At 42.5% G+C, this 21,241-nt stretch overlaps 1 protein-coding gene across 3 annotated transcripts in view; it reads left to right on the forward strand.

The window, feature by feature from the left end:
* The window catches only part of MACROH2A1 (macroH2A.1 histone), a 43,532-nt gene extending 29,208 nt beyond the window's left edge, over positions 1-14,324 (forward strand). For 2 of the 3 annotated variants that reach the window (XM_083428906.1, XM_083428907.1), the window contains exons 5-9: positions 4-111; positions 4,079-4,178; positions 10,302-10,391; positions 11,007-11,181; positions 13,638-14,324. In XM_083428906.1, the coding sequence (XP_083285032.1) occupies positions 4-111; positions 4,079-4,178; positions 10,302-10,391; positions 11,007-11,181; positions 13,638-13,803 (639 nt within the window). In that variant the 3' untranslated portion in view covers positions 13,804-14,324. Of the gene's footprint in view, positions 1-3; positions 112-4,078; positions 4,179-6,025; positions 6,117-10,301; positions 10,392-11,006; positions 11,182-13,637 lie in introns of all 3 variants that reach the window. The other variant, XM_083428908.1, reaches the window with a different exon arrangement.
* Positions 14,325-21,241: the final 6,917 nt, after the last annotated feature.

Here is a 21,241-nt window from a genome sequence, read left to right on the forward strand (position 1 = left end):
AAGAAACAGGGAGAAGTCAGCAAATCAGCAAGTGCTGACAGCACAACAGAAGGCACCCCGACAGATGGCTTCACCGTCCTTTCTACAAAAAGTCTATTCCTTGGGCAGAAGGTAGGTTTGTGCAATATGTTCACAGTTTTTAATAGTACATAGCTAAATAGATATACAGGACTGCATCCAGTGCTTGTCCTGCTCAGAGCAGATCCACTGAAGCTAGTAAGCTGGCACACTTAGGCTTATCAATTTAATTGGGTTTACTCTGTGTAGAGGTTAGTTGGGTGCAACGCTTCCTTGCTTCTTCAATGGCTTGGCACACACCCAACTTCCCCATTCTCCGCCACCTGCTGTGATTAACACATCTGGCAAACTATCCTCTTGGAAACAATGGGGATCTTATATATATATATATATATATATATATATATATATATATATATGATTGCACTCATTATTTCTACAGTACACATAGCACCAAGTGTTGAGGGGTGAGGGAGAGAAAAGGAGGGGGGAGTCCAAAAAAGATGTCTAAATATAGACAAACAGGAGAAGGAGAAATGAAGGAAGCAACGGATGACCATGGGCAAATGCAGCTGCACATAATTAAAAATGTAGTTACAGGTATGAATGGGGATTCAGGGGTTAAGCCAAAGGCCTCACAGAAAATATGGGGTATTAGTAGCAATATGAAAGGAGAGGAAGAAGTGGTAGCACATAAAAGTTCAGGGAGCCATGCAAGGGAGGCAGGAAGGGGGAATGGGTGGAGTCATAAATATGACTCACTCGTGCAACAAGGCTTCACTTCTCCTTACCAAAATCTGCTCTGGAGGATCAGGAAAACCCCCAGAAGAGTGTGTGAGGGGAAGGGAAGGGAGAGCTATCAGGCAAGATCGAAAGCTATTCATCTTAGCACTACGTTGAATCCTCTCCATGGTGCCCAGCAAGAAACCTCTGAGTGGTTGGTAATAGTAGAGGGGAGGGAGTTGAGGACGGGGGGAAAGGTGTAATGGGAAAGAAAAGGAGAAATGTATTGTGGACAGATGCTATAGAGAGCTTTAAAAGGGGCATAATGGAATCAGCAAAGTGAAGAATTCTGGTGGTGGAGTTTTGGATAGATGTGAAAAGACTGACTAGCGAAGGAGAGGGAGGAGTAACCTTTGTGCCTAGCCAAAAAGGTTAATAGTGATAATGACTGATGCTGACATCCCTGGATGCAGGTGGTCACCAGAGGAGCACACTTAGCCTCCTAGTTGAAGGCAACAGCATGTTCTGTGAATTAAAAAGCATCTGCACATGACAGCGTACTTGTTTTAGCGAACTTGTGCTGAAAATGAAATGGCTTTGCTATATAGTCATCTATGTCCGTAAGGCCCTGTTGATACGTCCCCAGTAAATTAAATTTTGGAGAAAAATGCCAGGTGGCATTGCACTAATTAATTCAGTAAATACGTTTGCGGTCCTTCATTCCAACATGCCTTACAATTTAGCTGGCGTGCAATATGTGTTTTCCAAGCATGGTTGCCAGTTAATGATAATTTAGAGATTTTTGCAGGGTTGGAGGAATTTGCAGTGAGATCGCTTAACCCTTCTTCCATCTGCTGAGTCTCCTGCAAGCATCCTCCAAAGTATTCCACACACATTCGAGCTAACTCCTAATACTGGAAATGCCCATCCAGAGGAGGAAAAATTTTTGGATAGTGATTGGAAGGAAACATCAGTGGTGGGAGAAGGGTTAAGCAGCTCCCCTTCCCAGCCTCCTCCACAAAGGCCTATCCCCCCTGCGTTAAAAGTTAAGAGGCAAACGCAGAATAGGGAACTCTGCAATTGCCTTGTAATAAGTAGATCTGTTCTTATTGCATGAACCAAAACACTCAGGAAAGGTTTTAGAAACACTCTTCAGAAACGTGGTTGTATGCCTGTGTTACAGTGAGAAAATGCTTAAAAGTGGGGTGTTACATGTTCAATTACATAAATCACAAAATGATATGTTCCTTTTGCTGTCTTACTAGGGGCGTGCTTTCTTCTAGCTAATTATTATTTCATATTGAATAATAGTCCCTTTCCCCAGTGAAGAAAGTAGCTTGGAAGGCATGTTTATATGTGCATCTAATCTCCAAAGTCATATTTTTCATTTGGAAATGGAGGAGGTTTAGGGATTTGCACTGAGAAATGCTAACGTTTTGTATTTGTTGATATTTTGTATGTCTATTACCTGCGTGTTTTTTTGTTCTACTGAAGAAAATATTATTTTAGTTCTTTGTCAAGCTTCATCCGCCACACATTAAAAACTACATTTAGTTCTAATTCTGGTTACAACAGGCTGGTTTATGAATATATTAAGAAATTGAGTCCCTTGGGAATTCTCACAAGTTAGAAACATGAAGTATCTTTATTCAATGTCTGATTTTTGCTCTCTCTCTGCCAACACCAGTTGTGCCAATGCAAGACTCAAACAGTAGAGTATGAGAAAACATAGAAATTATTATAAGTGCATGAAGTAATTCCCATAGATTATGTTTAAAAACAGGCCTTGGCATAATTTATTCCAATTCAGAATAAATACATATCTTACATTCGAAAACTGCAGGAATAATTTTTGTGCACACATCTCTGACTCCCAAGCCTGTATTCTGATTCTCCATCTGCCAGCCGCTCCCTTCATTTCAGTTGACTCCTTACTTCCACTTTGAAGGCTGGGCTGCTCCCCACAGCATGTCAATGCTTTTTGGCACTTTGTTATTTTGTTTGCATTTGAAAAACGGCTATTTTATTTTTCTCCCTTCGCATTGACAAAAAAAATAAATTGGAATAAGTAGTAGTACAAGAGGGGACTTTGACAGGGGGGTGGCCCTCCCCACCTGTCAATCATGTGACTCACAATGGCTTTGTGTCAAATTTGGCCCGCAAGGCAGTTCCTGATATGGATCTGGCCCACGGAGCCAAAAGGGTTCCCTGCTCCAAAGAATGTAAGGTACAAATCATGTAGGGATTTTTAAAAGTACAAAATTGGAAGCCTATGCCACATAAACATTCCCATTTGAAGATTTAATCCTGGGAAGATTTTTTTTTAAAGGCTTCACCTGAAAGAATATTCTGAAAATACCATCAAGAAGGCACCAGGAAAGACTCTTGTAAGGAGGACATTCCATAACTGGGGGTGCCACCACTGACAAGGCCCTCTCCCTTGCAGCCACCCACCTCACTTTACTTGGTGGGGGCTTCCCTACCAAACTGACTCGTGTGAAAGCACTTATACTCGGTCTCCTGCAGGAGACATTGTCTTATTTTGGTTACCCATTTAAAGAAAGTTTACTGCGCACATTGCACACTGATTCCCAGATAAGAGAGCACCGCATCCTTAAGGTATATCCTTATTGAAATTACACACACATGCAAAACCATCCCTTCTCTTCCCTACCCACCATATGCAACAGTGAACCCAAATGTCCCTTGGTTGCACGTCTTTGTAAGCAGATCAGATACATGTCGTGTAAAATTATTGCTGGTCACTTCCTGTAGTTGCAGTAGCAGATGGTGGGGTGGGATGCCACTGCTCAGGTTGGTTGCTGCTACTTATTTGGGGGCAGAGGGAGAGAGGCAAAACCAGGCTGGTGCAAACACACCAGCAGAGAGAATCCAGCAGTCCTGCCAGTGGGTTTGCACCACACCAGCCTCACTGCTGCTTTACCCCTCTAACTCCCGGTAGGCAGTCATGACAGAGTTGAAGCAAGTGCTATAGTGCTCCAACATCCACTACTGCCTGGTAGGAAGCCAGCAGAGGTGGTAGGGACCGGACATCCCAGCCTCTTACCAGCTCGTGCACATCAGGCATTAAATCTTGGCAAGTTAAAGCTCTGATCTGACACAAGTGCTTCCTTCCCATGCACAGAATCATGTCCGAGTCTTGAGTTTGAAGCATATTCCATTTTGTTTGTTTACCAGTTAATCTGCCATTTCGTTCTGCACCTTTGTTTGCAGTGATGCCACCCCCACCTGCGTTGCAAGTCTTACTTTTCGACAGCTTCTCTGTGATTTCCCAACTGTCCTGTCGTTATTTCCCACCTCATGCTTTTCTTTTCAGCTGAACCTTATTCACAGTGAAATCAGTAATTTAGCCGGCTTCGAAGTGGAGGCCATTATCAATCCCACCAATGCTGACATTGACCTTAAAGATGATCTAGGTAAATGGGGAATGGGCTGCCATAACTAACAGTCACATGGAAATTATGGAATGCTCACACTACTCTCATGTAATAAATGCAAGGTTTTGAAAGCCTCAAAATACATAAAAGGGTGGATTATTATGACTATTACCTCATTAACTTATTGTTCCATAATAATCAAATGTGACTGTTGGTTCTTTTGGGGATGTTTCATATATGGATTCTTTGAGAGTGAAAACGGTTAAATATCCGTCATCAAAATAAGTAGTTTCTCCATTCTGATTATTGTTTTCATTGAAGTAGGTAGGGATAGAAACTGATAGTGAGAGATAATGACCTAATATGCTCCCCTGCTTCCTTCCCTGCTTTTAATTCAATCAGCTTCTTGTTCAGTTATAAACAAAGATTATTTTAATCCTACATTGTTGACACTACCTGTATTTTTAAAAAATGCTTTGCTCAAAAAGAAAGTTGTCTTGTCGTTCAAAGGACATACATTTAATAATAATAATCCACGTGGTTTTGTGGAGTAGCTCAATCTTCCCTAACCTGGTGTAGGTGTTTTAAACTACAACTCCCAACAAGCAGAGACATGTAATCCAGAACATCTGCAGGGTACTACGTTGGGGAAGGGTGCAATAGCTTATATTCACCTTAATTGCTTTTAGGTCAGTATACAACACTTAATTGTTGTTTTTAAAAAACCCAGACAGTTAACAACACATAAATACTAATACTTTTTTTAAAAAATAATAAAAGCCCATAAATACAGCACAGACTACATTTAAAATGACCAGATGTCAATGACCAGTGAAGGCCTGTGTGAATAAATATATCTCCAGGAGGCACTAGAAACACTGCAGAGTTGGCACCTGCCTTATTTTGCTGTGTGCAGAGGAGGAGATTACTGTTTTTCATGATTCCACAAGTTTTTAATAGTTTCTTAATGAAACAGTGAATTTGATTTTGACAACCTGATGATTTTTCTCAATGCTAGTATGTGCATCAGTAGACAGAGGACACAAGAAAGTTTTACTTAGACCAGTCTTCACCTAAAATATTTTGTGGTTTTTCCTTATCTTTGAAATTTAAACAAATTATCAAAGTGAAAGTGATGAACTGTTTATAAAATAAAAAGTTTATAAAATAAACTTTATCATAACTTCAAATAATGTGGTCTTAGGTTGTAAATAAACACACACACACACACACATTTCTAATTTCAGACAAGTTTTACGACAGGCACCATCCAACCAAACTTAAGCACTTTCATAACACAATCCTATACATGTCTACTCAGAAGTAATTCCCATTGAATTCAGTGGGGCTTACGCCCAGGTAAGTGTATACAGGATTGCAGCCTTAGTCCCATTGGGACTTTAGGAAAATTCAGCAACTCAATATTTTCAAGGAACCCGCATAAGTCAACTGGATCATGGCTTAGCCCCAACATGTCTAGGGAGTTTTGTACGGAAAAATGCAAATAATCATCAAACTGGAGAAGCTAGTTGTTTTGTTGGGCTGGATTATCCAGGTATTGGATGTTGTTACAACATTCCGTAAGATTCCAGTTTCACAGGTTTCGGCAAGGTCAAGAAGGTTGTAGCTGCTGTTGACACATGCTGAAATGCTTGCCTTGTCCTTGTCCTGTCGGTCAGCTGCTAAAGTTGATGTATTTGATACTTCTCTGCTTCCTCCTTGCATTCCCTTTTCTTCGCATACACCTGTACAAAGATTTTTGGGGTTTGGTTGTTATTGTTAATGGCACACATTTTGAAGCCCAAAGGTAGGATAACGAGGAAATGTAGATCCTGTTTTGGGTCTTTGACCAACATGGTTGATGCACATTTGTTTACCTGTTGTAGTTGCAAGTTGTTCAGGCTGACATTGCCACGATCGACAGTGATGCTGTCGTTCACCCGACAAACTCTGACTTCTACACCGGTGGTGAAGTAGGTAATGGAGAGTTTGGTGCCGCAGAGTTTGTATGTGTATGCATGAACCAATCAGCAGCAACAAGCTTGCCCCTGCCCTGCGGATCGGCATTCTTTTCTCACTTCCAGCAGTCCTGCCCTGTACGAGTAAAGTCAGGGCCAAGTTGGTTAAATGCAAGATGCCCGTCCAATCAAGACCTGGACCATCACTTCGCCTCACTGGCTTTGTTTTCCTATGCAAAGCACATTGAGGTTAATACTATTGAAGAGGGAGGAAACAGGCTCTCACTAATAACAGAATTGAGGGATGCGGGTGGTGCTATGGGTTAAACCACATAAGCCTAGGACTTGCCGATCAGAAGGTTGGCGGTTCGAATCCCCATGTCGGGGTGAGCTCCCATTGCTCGGTCCCTGCTCCTGCCAACCTAGCAGTTCAAAAGCATGCCAGTGCAAGTAGATAAATAGGTACCGCTCCGGCGGGAAGGTAAACGGTGTTTCTGTACGCTGCTCTGGTTCGCCACAGGCGGCTTAGTCATGCTGGCCACATGACCCAGAAACTGTACGCCGGCTCCCTCGGCCAATAAAGTGAGATGAGTGCCGCAACCCCAGAGTCGGCCACGACTGGATCTAATGGTCAGGGGTCCCTTTACCTTTTTAATAACAGAATTGGAGATCTTTAAGACACATTCATCACAACTACCCATAATTCTTGGGGGAGGGGTGTACAGTTCCACTGGTGTAGTCAATTTAAAGCACTCTTGAAGGCCCATTTAACTCATTAAATTTCCCACATGCTTTTTAAAAGAGGTATGTAGAGGGGGTCCACAAAATACTCAAAAGATTCTGTTTCTTGTCTCATTAGGTAGATGCCTGATTTTTCAGGTACAAAAAGCACACCTTTACACATTTTTTTTAGGAAGCCATCCTCACTTATCTGGCAAGCTTGCTGCTTTAGAAACCCTGCAATTTTTCATTAGCCTGCCGGGGCCTATTTCTGATACTGCTCTTCCCACACGCTCCAAAGGCCATGTGACATGTGGTCCTAACTGGCTTAAAAAATTGCACATGGAACAGCATAGGCAAAAATGCATCCTAAATAATAGGCTCAGCTAAGTTAGTAACGCCTATTCCCACTGAAATCAATGTGAATAGTTAGTTATTATTTCATTGGGATCCAAATGAGACTAAGTTGGTCTAGCCAAGCCCTTCATTTCTAAGAACTGCAAGTTTGCGTTAACCTAGCTTGCCGTACATCAGGAAAATTCCTGACATGTCCTGGTTTTCAGGTGTAAAAATGGCGTTGGGGGGAATTTTGTAATGGAAAACCCAGGTGTATGGCAATGTGATAGAAAAAGCAGCGGAAGCAGCCCAAAAAACTGAAAATCACTATTTTGGGGTTAGGTGGCTTTCTTAAAAAAAAAAAAAAAAAAGTTCAACAATTTTTGGTGGTTTCCTTAAAAAAAACCAAAAAACTCTTCGGGTGTCAGGAATTTTGCTTTTTGAAATATGACAACCTATAATGAAGATATGCCTTCATGTCAAGTCTCTAGTTGTAGATGGGGAACCTGGGTTGTTTCATTCAGTAGCACACAATCTTCTAATTCCCTTTGACTGCTGGAAGGAAGAACAGAAGTGCACACATGCTTAGCTTCAAATGATTAACTTTTATCCATAAAGGCCTTCTAACCACATTATATTTTGGGGGAATATTGCAACAATTTTGCAGACTTGAATTTCTGCATAGCCTGTAGTCACCATTTTGCCAATGCCTGCTTTGTCAGCATGAAATAATGACTTTATTCTGTGGAAGTAACACATATATTTATGCCTGTGATGAGTAAGGAACCATTTAGCTGCAAGGTGCGAAGCTAATGTAGTGTAAAGAGTTAATACACTATTCCCATTTCTTAAGTGCAACTAACCAGCAGTGGTACAGTACAGGTAGGACATGCCTCTCCAGTTTAAATGTTCCTTCTCCATTTTAAAGTAACACCATAAACAAAAAAGTTTATCAGGGTTAGCAGATCTGAATAAATCATTAAAAGGCAGCCAATTTCCAATTATTTATTATAATACTTTCAACCAGTGCTTCCCCCCTCCTAGAAAAACAGGTGCTCATACTCACCTTGAAGTGAGTTTTTTTAAGCCCCCCCAAAAGACTTTTTAAGCTCCCCCAAAAAACTTTCAAAGCCCTCCCAAGACATTCCAGTACTGTGTATCCTTGAGTACCCCATGAAAAAGCACTGCTTTTAACCACTGTGGCAGTGCCATTTGACTTTTACATCTCTAATGCTAATACATATAATTGATAAACGTATGCACACAGGCAAAGGTATAAGCAATTTAAAGGAAGAACAAATATCTGTTCTCCCGAATGCTATTGATCAGTGTTTAAACAATCCATAGATGGAGCTCAATAAATGCAAGATTCAATAATCAAACCCAAACTTGACAAAAGCCATTTAATGAAACTTAGATTAGAGCCTTCTTATAAGGCAAAACCTGGACGCGGGTGGCGCCGTGGGTTAAACCATAGAGCCTAGGACTTGCTGATCAGAACGTCAGCGGTTCGAGTTCCCGTTGCTCGGTCCCTGCTCCTGCCAACCTAGCAGTTCGAAAGCATGTCCAAGTAGATAAATAGGTACCACTCTTGCGGGAAGATAAACGGCGTTTCCGTGCGCTGCTCTGGTTTGCCAGAAGCGGCTTAGTCATACTGACCACATGACCCGGAAGCTGTACGCCGGCTCCCTCGCCCAATAAAGCGAGATGAGCTCCGCAACCCCAGAGTCAGTCATGGCTGGACCTAATGGTCAGGGGCCCCTTTACCTTTAATTATCTCTTAAGAGAATACCATAAACCTCTGAGCTGAAACTCGTTCCATATTCTTTACGAAGTAGAATAAAATGAATTAATACCTTGTTAGAAGTCTGATTAGTCTGTGTCGTCAAGCAAAACATAACACATCTTCAGTAGCGTATGCAGAACTCTTCTTTTCAGGCACAATCCCAAATCCGAACGTATTTCACTGAGCATACAATGTGTGCACTTCCATCAGAAACTGCAGTCCCCTTGTCTGTATGACTAAAGTTAATTCATTTCACAAAGTATGGCAGCATTGTGGCTTTTAATACTAACAGCCCAATCCTATGCATGTTTACTTGGGTGTAAGCCTTGCAGAGTTCAGCAGTAAGTGTGTGTAGGGTTGCATCCTTAATACCACAGCCTATGACCCTGAGCACTTGAAAGTTCCACTGAAAGAAGCATTTTACTTCCCAAGTAAATATGTTTACAATTAGGCTGCAGGAATCAATTTGCCAAGCATCTTTCTCAATCCAGAACCCAATGTCATCGTTTCCTTGCCTTGCTACTTGTACTACCTTTAAGCAAAATGCACTGTGGTTTGGGTGCTTATAATTAGGAAAAAAACTTATTTTTTTTGAGCTACTTTATATTTCTTCTGTGTTAAAGTAAAAGCTGCAAAATAAGATCTAAACCATTTAGTGGTGGACTGCCTTTGTGCAAACCTCAGGCTGTAATTGAAATTGTGCAGCTCCCTTCCTACACAAGAGCAGCTTTTGTCAAGCTTCTTTAGCCGCAGTTAAGCGATTCAGCAGAGGGATATGTTCCCTGGAGAATCTCCTTATTACTGAGGCTCTTCCTCTTGGTTAAAGGTGGTTCAACAAGCTGGGCAGTTGTCAAGTAAAGCAGCCCGCTGCACTCACAAGACTGTTTCACTCCCGGGGGCCATCTGTTGGGGTCAGGGATGAAGATGAGGTGAGTTTCAAGTTCTTCTTATGGCAAACTTGTCTTTAAAGCAATCTGTGTCAGAAAGGGGATCTCGCCCTCTAAGGGAAAAAGTTGGTACATCGATCGAGTGGCACTGAATGAGCATGTTCTCTGGAACGTTGTCTGCTGCCTGGTGCAGACGAAGGCGCTAGGGATGTCACCGCCCTGCTGGCCGACATTGAGAATTGCATCAGAAAATACTTTCAGACAGAATGAAAATGTGTGGGAGGGTGATCTTAAAAAAACAACAACAGAGAAAGAGAGGGAGAGAATAGTTATTCTGGACTCGTCCCCAAAGGTTTAGATCTTACTTTGCAGTCCCCAAAATCTTTTTGCTCGGAGAAATTATGCCATGTAATTGCCTGAAGTGATGAATGCTCTCTCTTGGATGCGGAACAGTCACAACTCTATCCTTGTGCAGGGAGCACTTTGGAGAAGAAAGGCGGAAAAGAATTCCTGGAGGCCGTGGTCGAACTTCGCAAAAAGAACGGGCCATTGGACACAGCTGGAGGTGCAGTTTAAATCCCTCAGAAATCGGGGTGGGGGGAGTGGGAGTGAAATGTGTGTATCATAGACTCCCAGTTGGCCTTTGCAGAAATTCATTATGGAAGAGTTACCTGTGTACATAGTTTTAACCTATCCGTAGTATGTGCATTTATTCAGGATTCTATGCTCACGTGGGAATCAGGGTTTAAAGATATTAGAAACACTTGGGCACTTAGACATTGTCTAGAACAGCTTTTTCCAACCTGGTGTTGTGGACAGTAACTCCCATTGGTCCCATCCAACATTGGATGGGGCTGATGGGAGTTGTAGGCCAAAACCTTGGGAGGGCACCAGACTGAGGGAGGCTGGCTGAGTATCAGCAATTGAACCTACAGGGGATGTTGTGTTGTGCCCAATTTTAAAGTGGGGGGAGGTAATTAAGTCATGTGTTTCACAACCATGTGCTCAGATGGTAGTTGACCATGGAGAACTGCCGTTCACGTAGTTCTATTCAGTCCACTGGAATTTAAGGATTAAAGTAGTAACTATATACATGCTTCACTAGTTCAGCCACATTTGCATTTTTCAGAACGTTGAGAAGCTTGAAGTAAGCCATACTTAACTTTCCTTTTCCAACCAGCTGTCGTCAGTGCAGGCCATGGATTGCCTGCTAAGTTTGTGATCCATTGCAATAGCCCCAGTTGGGGTGCAGACAAATGCGAGGAGCTATTGGAGAAGACAGTGAAGAACTGCTTGGCTCTGGCAGATGAGAAGAAGCTGAAGTCAATTGCGTTTCCTTCTATTGGAAGTGGCAGGTAAGGCTGGCCTGTTAAACAAAACCCTATCAGATTTGGGGTGGTTTTGTTTTGCTTTGGGCTTTAGGCACCTTTGTGTTCTGCCATCCTCTTAATCCAGCCAGGCAAAAACATTTAAGATGGGTGCAAAGCAGGGATGTGGGTGTGGCTGGGGAGGGAATGTGGCTTGAGAATCCTGAGTCCAGATATATTCCATGAGGGAAAATACTTGTTGGACCATCTCTGCTACTGGTGACTTCTTCCAGTGTTCAAGGCAGGTGGCAGGTATGTTTTGCTGCGTGCTCCTTGTTATAAAGTAATGTGTGAATGGTAGATGACAACTTTCCACAACATGCTGACCTCTGGATCTTTTGGGATACCTCTCTCGTCACCCCTGGCCACTATCTATGCTGGTTGGAGATAGAAGAAGTGGCAATCAAAAATAACTAGCTTAGGGAAAGCTGGTTTTTCAGGAGAGTGCTTCTTTCCCTTCCCTCCAGTCTCCCTCCCAGTAAGCAGCAGTGGAAGAAAGCTAGTTTTGCATTCACCCATTCCAGAACTGTGAAAGCATTTTCCAAACACTCTGTACCTCTCTGTTCCTGCCCACTTTTTCAAGACTGGCTGGTCAGTCTTGGAAGTGCAGGCTGAAAGAGCTTTTTCACTTTAGGCAGGAGCCAAAATAACAATATTAAAAGAATGCATAGATGGCAAATATGGCAAAAACACATTTGAAGAGGTACTGCAATCTGAAAAATGGCGCTGTACTGTTTGCTTGATGGGTGGTGCCAACACTAGCATTTTTTCAAGGGAATAGGCTACTTTTCAAAGGTTGGCTCATCTTAGCGTAGGATGTTGTCTTACACTGAAGCAGACCATTAGACCATTAGCTCAGCAATGCAGCTGTTTAGGGCTTCAGTCAGGACATGCCAAACCCTACCTAGAGATGCCAAGGTTTGAACCAGGGATCTACATAGAAAGCAGATGCTCTCCCGTTGAATTACGGCCCTTCCTGTCATTGGCTCCTTCACAGAGCTGTTTTGACCAAATTCTATCAAATGTGGAGGGGCATGAAGGCCTCAACTTTAAAACAATAGGAAAAGGAGACAGTGTTTAGTAGTGTGTGATGGAAGAGAAGTTTAATATTTAAATGACAGGGGTCACTTTCAATGACAAGTGTGTTCCTTCAAAGCATGACATACCCATCTTGCTATTTCAGTTTACAAGTTTTAGGAAGTAACAAACTTATTTTAAAGCAAGAACAGTTTCTAAGGCTAGCATTTTCTCTCTGAGCCAGCACGGGTTCTGGGACAGGCATCTGTCAAGCAGACATTCCTCATTAAAGCTTCATAAACAGCCCCATTCATGTTTATGACTGAAAAATGGGTTTACATGGGCATGAGATAGATCGATATTCCCTTTTCAACAGGATAGTGGGAGGATTAGACCATTTATAGCAGTTAGTCTGCCAGATGCTGTAATATACTGGAGCTAACTTATCTAGACCAAATGTGTAAGAGATCTCTGGAAAAAATAGTTGTAAAGTTCTGTATACCAGAACTAAAAAATAATTACTATGGGTAGTTCAGATTTCAATATCAGACCTTCTTTTAGTGCAAAATTTCAGCATTAAATAATATCTGGTTTCCATTTTAGTGTCTGCCTCCCCCAAACCACCACCCCAAAACCCTGAAATACCCTATCCCAATCACACATTGACAAAGGTATGGCTGTTCGCCCATAACCACATACACACATCTCCGTACAAGTGAGAAGCAGTTCTGTAAAACTGTAACATGAGCCTGCCTTATTGAGATATCCCTATTAGGACGACCAAGAATTCATTTTTCTCCTAGAATATACAAATACAGGTTGAAATGTTTCAGAGGTAATCTAACAAAGCTTGAGTTAAAATTAACATCGCATCTGCATAAACGATATATACTTCTGCAAGTTTCTGTGGGGCACACTAGATGCAATGCCATTTGTGCAGTTTGCAACTGCATGAGTGGCTTATTAGAAGCAAATGATAGGACCCTAGCACCACGCTGTGGGCTTTAACCCTTTCCCTCCTCCCACTGTGGTCTTGATCAATACACCAATGTAAATATTAAGCATGCCAATGGGGAGGAATCCAGGGATGTCAATGATTTAAAAAACAAACCAATCTGCCACACTAGGGATCTGATCCCTGTTGGGGGATCTTGCACTTCAAAATGCCCATTTTTTGTCTTTGCTAATTGTATGAATAGCATCTCATTTAATTTGGCACTCAGTGAATCTTGACATCAGACCCATGTCTTTTAGCCATCAGACTTTCCCCCTAGAACTTGCAACCTAGGCATCCTGCTATAGAAGCCTGGTTACAAGTTGGTAATATATATGGCAAATAAGTGCTCTTTGGAAAGTATGGTGTTGCAAACGGCAAGCTTATTGAGCCAACGTTATCTTTTTTCTTTCTCCCTATTTTCTCCTAATAGGAATGGTTTCCCAAAACAGACTGCTGCCCAGCTGATCCTGAAAGCCATTTCCAGCTATTTTGTGTCAACAATGTCTTCTTCAATCAAGACCGTCTATTTTGTGCTCTTTGACAGTGAGAGTATAGGGATTTATGTGCAAGAAATGGCCAAGTTAGATGCCAACTAAGTCGTGAAAGCAAAGAGTCCCTGCCTCCTTGCCCCTCCCCCTCCAATTCTTTATTCCTCATTGTGAGACAGAGCGGCCCTTATTTTAAATTTTGCTCATCTAGGGGAATAGAGGTAGGGCTTTTTTGACTTTCTAAAATGTTTTTATGTTGGCACTGATAGTTGGCATTACTGCTGTTGATGCACTGTATTCCAGGCATTGTCTGAATTTAGTGTAATCTAGGAGATTTTATAGTTTTATTTTAATGAAGTACAGATTGATGCAGAAGTTGTTAGCAGTACATAGTCTGTTAATCGTGGAAGAAACCGGCAGACCCTATTTTGTAACTGTGTTGTGGTGCTTTTATCAAGTGGCGTTCCTTTCTCGTTTTTTTAAAAGAAGAAGAAAAGATGCTACACATCTTATTTGTGTTTACGTCTTGTCCCGATGATGGATCTGAGGAGAAAAGAACCCTGTTGCCCTTAATTATAATTGCAATTTGGGATTTGTGTGAATTGATTTAGTAAAATGTTTAAAATGTTCTCGTTGGTGTGTTCTGAGTTAATGGGTTGCAAGCCTCTGACAAATATGCACCAACAGCTGTCGGATGTCAACTTGAATGAACAAACAATGCACTTGTCTTTCAATATAAATAATTACTAATCAAGTACTTATTGATTTAGCTCTTATTATGTAAATGTGCAAAAACATCCACAGGGTTATTCTGCATTCGTTTCCAATATTCTATGGCCCTTGTTCCAAGAGGATTCACTTCCTTTTGGGCCATGAGACATTTTTGTTTCAGGTCTGGCTTCCATGTTTGCCTTGCTGCCTCCTCGACCTCAGTTACACATACAGAAAGCTTTGCTGGAGCCATCCAGGCAGCTAGCCAGTGGCAAATTGGTTTTTGCACACCCCAAATTTAGCAAAAAGTGTGCTAGAATGTTGGACATTTTGGAAAACTTCAAGAACAATCAGAGAATGTAATTTAAGAGTTAAGAACATAAAAAAATTCCTGCTGGACCTAAAGGGGTTCGTGTAATCATGAGGTGGAGAACGTGTGGCCCTCCACAGTTTGTTGGACTACCTGACCACTGGACACCCTGGCTGGTGCTGATGGGAGTTGAAGTCCCACAACATCTGGAGGGACACAGGTTACCCACCCCTGACTAGCCCAACATCCTGCCTCAATCAATGGCCAGCCAGATGCTGCTAAGAAACCTACAACAGAGCTGTTGAACTGTAGGGAACAGGTAAGCATGAAATAACTGACCTGCAGGATCAAACCGAATGCCCTTAATCTAGTCCAGCATTCACCCTCCGTTTCCAGCGGCAGCCAGTTACATCACAGAAACTCTCAAGCAAGGCGCAAGCAAGGCTCTGTTGTCCCACCCCACCCCCGGCACCTGGTAATCAGAGTCGTAAAGAATAAAAATAAGATGTGAAGCTGCATCCTGGTTTCTGTTTTTTTAACGTTATCTGACACTTACTGGAAACTATTTGTGAGGCTCGCATGTATTGCTTCTAATTCCAGAAGATATATTATCGGCTCAATTGCTGCTTTTTAAAAATTTTGCTTGGTTTGGAAGCTCACTAAGAGCAGTAGAAATCATTTCACAGTGTTTTATCCAGTTGGTGTTCCTCCAATGATGGAAGCAGAAGAGGGAGCGAGACCATTTCTTTTTATTCCGATTCTACTCTGGAGCCCGCACTCCAGTCCCCACCCAGACTCCACATCTGCTCTCCCAATTTTCCAGAGTGGATTAGGGGGACACAGGGAAGAGAGGAATAGAAGTAAGTGGATGCACACCAATAGGATATCTCCCATGAACCGTAATGTAAGAACCCTTGAGAAACAAATTTTCTTTCAGAGTGTCTCAGATTCATCCTATTACTTCCTGCAAAGTTTTTCCTTGATGGATTTTAGCTTCAGTCATAGTATTACTGAACAGAAAGATTGCATTAAAACAAAAAGCGTGGCTGAAGAGTTTATTAATGAATGCTTCCTTGGAACAGATCCCAAACTCCAACTGACTTTGCTCCATCAATACTTGCATTATTAAGCATTAGCTGAAAGTTAGTGTAAAAAGTAAAGAAGGATTTTTCTAGGCTTGCATAGATTCCTGAAAGTGCATTTTGTATAAATGCCACTAGATGTCAGTAAAGGGATTGCAAGAACCTGGAGAATTGCTTTGGAACTTTCCTTGTAAAACACCCAAGTTTAGTTTGTCAGCACTTTTCAAAGTGCCATGGTATCTGTGATCTCCCTAACACAAATGGAGAATTAGATGCCCTATGTTATTTGCAAGGAAAATGCTGTGGGTGTGAGAATTTGAAACTACACCATGATATTGGATGTCAGGATTGTGAAATGACTGCATGCCATCTTGCATCATTTTTAGGCGGCAAATGGAAAGCAAATGTTCTCATCCAGCACAGTGTTCTGCAAGTGTAATTCAAATAGTGGGTAGAACATATAGTTTACATTATCTCTCATGCTGAAAAAGGCAATTGACAAATATATGCCTTTCTGTTTTTTTATAGTGGGATAGGAACATGGCATATGGAAAGCTGAGTCAGACCATTTGTCCCTGAAGCGAAGTGTTGTCTGCAATGATAGGCAATGGCTCTCCAGGGTTTCAGACCTTTTGCATGCAAAGCAGATGCTCTACTACTGAGCTGCTATCCTGGGGATGTTCTTTAGACATTAAAAACTTTAAGTTGGCCTGTGGACCATGTCAAGAGTCTTCTTTGGCGATCACTCGTAGCCGAGTAAGATTGTCTTCCATGAACATGGTCTTAACAGTGAGTCTGCATGTGACTGTGGAGGCCAATTCTGGATCCTCACGTCCTTCCACAGTGGGGACGTAGGTTTCCAGGCAGGAGTTGATCATGGTGAGGGCTTGCCAAGCATGCCTTCCTCTTAGCACGTTTCTCCCTTGCGTCCTGAATTCGAGTGTCTTCAAAGCCTATGACATCTTTGGTAAAGGCTGTTCTCCAATTGGAGCGCTCGCAGGCAAGTGTTTCCCAATTGTTGGTGTTTATACTACATTTTTAAAGATTTGCCTTGAGACAGTCTTTAAACCTCTTTTGTTGACCACCAGCATCACGCTTTTCATTTTTAAGTTCAGAATTGAGTAGTTGCTTTGGAAGACGATAATCAGGCATCTGAACAACATGACCAGTCCAACAAAGTTGATGTTGAAGAATCATTGCTTTGACACTGGTGATCTTTGCTTCTTCCAGTACACTGGCACTAGCTCACCTGTCTTCCCAAAGATCATGTCAAGATTATTCACATGCTAGGACACTGTTTCTGCTTATTTCCATCCAAAACACAGGTACCCATGTGTTCACTCTCTCTCTCACACACACACGGAGGTATGTAGTACATTTGTTCTGAGTTTATTCACAGCCTGAGTTTCCAGGGTTTCTTAGCCCCAGTCTTCAGCAGCAAATGACAGCCAGGTCTGTCCAACCCAAGTCAACCAGTGAGATTTTGCCAGCAGAAATTTTGCAGTCTGTCCTATTTCCAGGCCAGACCATCCTCAACTGCAAATGACACCCACCTGTACAGAAGATGCCACAGCGCCTCATGTGGGCTCTGTGGCACTTACTTGAACTGGGGCTCACATACTGCTCTCACCATTCCCAGCCAGAGATGGATTATTTATTGAATTTATACTTACACTATTGCAGTCACAACCTTCAGGGCAGCTAGCCTCACAATCTGCAAATTTGTTTCCTCTGTCTAGATGAAATAACCTCTATCCTGCTCTTCCTACATAGGGGAATCACAGCAGTGCCCAGTAAAACAGGAAAACAATATTTTGTGAAATGATACAAAATAACTGACGCTAAAGCAGCCAAAATATCTAGGAGGACTCGCAAACATTCCTGAAATGGTACATTATGACCAGTGGCGTAGCGTGGGGGGTGCAGGGGGGGCCGGCCGCACCAGGCGCAACATCTGGGGGGGCCGCTCGCACTCGCAGCTCTCTGCCCCTACCTGGCTCACTCACTCTCTCTCACTGCAGTGCTGGCTGTGCGAATCCGATCCGAGACGCGGGTCGCCGCCCACTGTGGAGGGGGGGTGTGCCAGGCGTGCGGTGCGGTGCGGAGAGAGAGCGAGGGACTATCTGGGGGAGGGACAGTGCAGCGGGGGGGGGGCACAAATTACTTGCCTTGCCCTGGGTTAGGGGGCGCAAATTACTTGCCTTGCCCCGGGTGCTGACAACCCACGCTACGCCACTGATTATGACTGCATCTAATATTCAAACTCCCTTTCAAACAGGCTTACACCGATCCTAGCCCAACTGCACTTGGCTGCCGATTAGTTTCTAGGCCCAACTCAAAATGCTGGTTTTGATCTATAAAGCCTTAAACGCCTGAGGAGTGCAATACCTCAAGGACCCCTTCTCACCATCTGAACTGACCCGGACCTTGCAATCATCAACTGAGACCCCGCTTTGGGTGCCCCCTCCATGAGAGGTCTAGAGTGTGGCAATACAAGAACAGGCCTTTTCTGTGGTGGTTCCCTGTTTGTGGAATTCCCTTCCAAGGGGGCTCACCTATCACCTTCATTACATACCATATCGACCCAAATATAAGCCGCACTTTTAAAATTTAAAAAAATACCCGAATATAAGCTGCTCCATTCCTTGCCGCTCCTGGCTGCATACTGGGTGGGGGCGGGGAGCCTCGCTGCATTGCCAGCGGCCTTTCCCCTTCCTCGCTCTCTCCCTTCCCAGCCTTAGGGTAGAGGACAGGGGCTACGGATGGGGCGGGCGCCACTTTGCCATGCTCCTGGTGCTGTTTGCTCCACGCTCCTGGCTGCATACTGTAAGGTCAAGAATATAAGCTGCACTTATTCGGGGGGAAAGTGAAGCTTCTATTCAGGCCAGTACGGTATGCTTTAGCACCATGTAAAATGTTTCTCTTCAGCCAAGCATTTGACTGATAACATTCTATGTCCTTTTAAATGTCTCGGGGGGGGGGGGCGGTACTGGTTTGTTTTGCTTTTGCTTTTGCTTTTGTTTTATTATGTATTTTGCATTTTTCTGTTGTGAACCACCCTGTGATACTTGGGTGAAGGCTGGTGGTATACAAATTTGATGATGATGATGATGATGATGATGATGATGAGTCTGAGCAATGATCCAATAGTTGACAAAGTTCACACACCCACAACTTACACACTCCTCTTACAGGTTGCTTTCTTTGAAGGTAACTTAATTCAAGGTGCTTAGATGTGCCTCTTTTACGGTGAACAGTGCTCCTAGTCTAGCACTACTTAATCAAGAATTTTTTCATTGTAAGCCACAAGTAGAATTGCAACTGACCTTTCACACTTGGGGGAATGCTGCATTTTTTTCTATGTGTACATCCCTCTATCTTCCATCCACACAAGCCTCATTTGGAGGTTTTCAAGCAGAAGTTGGAAGGCCATCTGTCGTGGATGCTTTAGATGAGATACCTGCATTGCAGGGGGTTGGACTAGATGACCATTGGTCCCATTCCAACTCTAAGACTCTATGCTTCTAAGCCGTGGCCCAGTTGCTGTGGTTGTGGGCATCCAAAGCTCCTTAGGATGGAACTGACCTTGGTCAACTCCATTTATCCATCAACCAACAGACACACCCAATGCCTATGTCCATCCATCTGTCATCAATGAAAGTTGTGGCCTTATTTCATTCCAAAGCGCTTGTCCTGTCTCTTTTGTATGTGCTGTCACCCCACCACTAACTCCACTATGACTGGGCCCACAACAAACACTTTAGCAGAGACTTTGTCATTTAGTGGGGAAAGCTTGTTGAAACAAAGAAAACTCTCCAGTTGTTTCTGGAAAGCACAGGTAGTTGGCACCTCTTGTATCTTATAATAGTGTATAGGTCCCTAGTTGACATGGGTTCACTTGTCTGATACATTACCACATGCATCAGAAACCTTGTCCTTTTATAAAGATGGAGGAGAAGCACTAAAGGCATACAGTTGTGGAGATTTTGCTACTCTTCTTGTGGGGAGGGCCTATGGGTTAGAACAGGGGTCAGCAAACTTTTTCAGCAGGGGGCTAGTCCACTATGCCTCAGACCTTGTGGGGGGCCGGACTATATTTTGAAAAAAATAATGAACGAATTCCTATGCCCCACAAATAACCCAGAGATGCATTTTAAAGAAAAGGACGCATTCTACTCATGTAAAAACATGCTGATTCCCGGACTGTCTGCGGGCCAGATTTAGAAGGCAACTGGGCCAGATCCGGCCCCCGGGCCTTAGTTTGCCTACCCATGGGTTAGAAGCAAAGCACAGATAACCTCCTGAACCAAAGTTGCCATGAAGATTACGACAGACCAAGGACCATCAACTTAATTTGATGTTTTGAGGTTAACATTCTAGATTTCAGCAGAGTATAACTGCTTAAAACAGACACGATTTAAATCAGACCTATATATTCCATGGTTGCACACAAGCATAGTTGAAGCACAGAATTTGTTACTGAGCATCTCATGTTTCTTTTTACAAAGCTAATTTCCAGCACATATGATTGGAAAGATGGGTGTTTTGAATGATGCAAAACCAGTGGACGCAGGAAAGATTTATGAGCAAGCTGGTTTTCAAATTTTCCTGTGTGTTCCGAACATCAGTGTAGTAGCCAAATATAGAGAGAGCGACAGTAAACCTGAATGGAATGTTTTCTTTTCTTACAACTACTGAATAACTCTATTGATTCTGGAGGGGCAAGTTGGGGGAGGTAATTCAATCTGAATATAATATTTTTTATTATTATTTGTCAAATAATTTCCCCTGAGGAAGATCACATAAGTATGAAATGCTCTGGGAAATTTGGAATCCCTATGGTTAATAAATCTTCCCTGCACCAATCAGTTTTGCCTAATCATTCTTATTCCAAATTATTTTTTACAAGCATTGAGCAATGTTGCCTAATGCAAGTACAGAAAACAGATTTGCTCATTTTAATATTATTGGGTTTTACTGACAGATATCAACCACCTTAATATTAACCTTTCTTTTATTTGTTATCACATTAACTATAGGTCACTTTTGTGCACAGGTGCACTAAAAGCAGTATATGATTAAAAGCAATATGACAAATCAATTTAAACCATAATCAATAAAACAAGCACTGAAAGGCAGCAGCAAAACAGTAATGCCAGGCACTGCAGTCCAATCCTACACATGTTGACACAGAAGTAGCATTATCAGACAGGCACCTTCTCTGTTGTTTTTTGTGGTGGTTGTTGTGTATGTGTTTTTTGGGGGTGCTTGCTAAATACCTTCCTTGTTCAAACCTTCCAAAATCTTTATTCCAATTGGTATCTGTCTTGGGTTTGAATTGACTTTATGTATGTACAGTGGTACCTCGGGTTACATACGCTTCAGGTTACATACACTTCAGGTTACAGACTCTGCTAACCCAGAAATATTACCTCGGGTTAAG

This window comes from Podarcis tiliguerta, assembly GCF_965153285.1.
Source record: "Podarcis tiliguerta genome assembly, chromosome: 2".
NCBI classification, from domain to species: domain Eukaryota; kingdom Metazoa; phylum Chordata; class Lepidosauria; order Squamata; family Lacertidae; genus Podarcis; species Podarcis tiliguerta.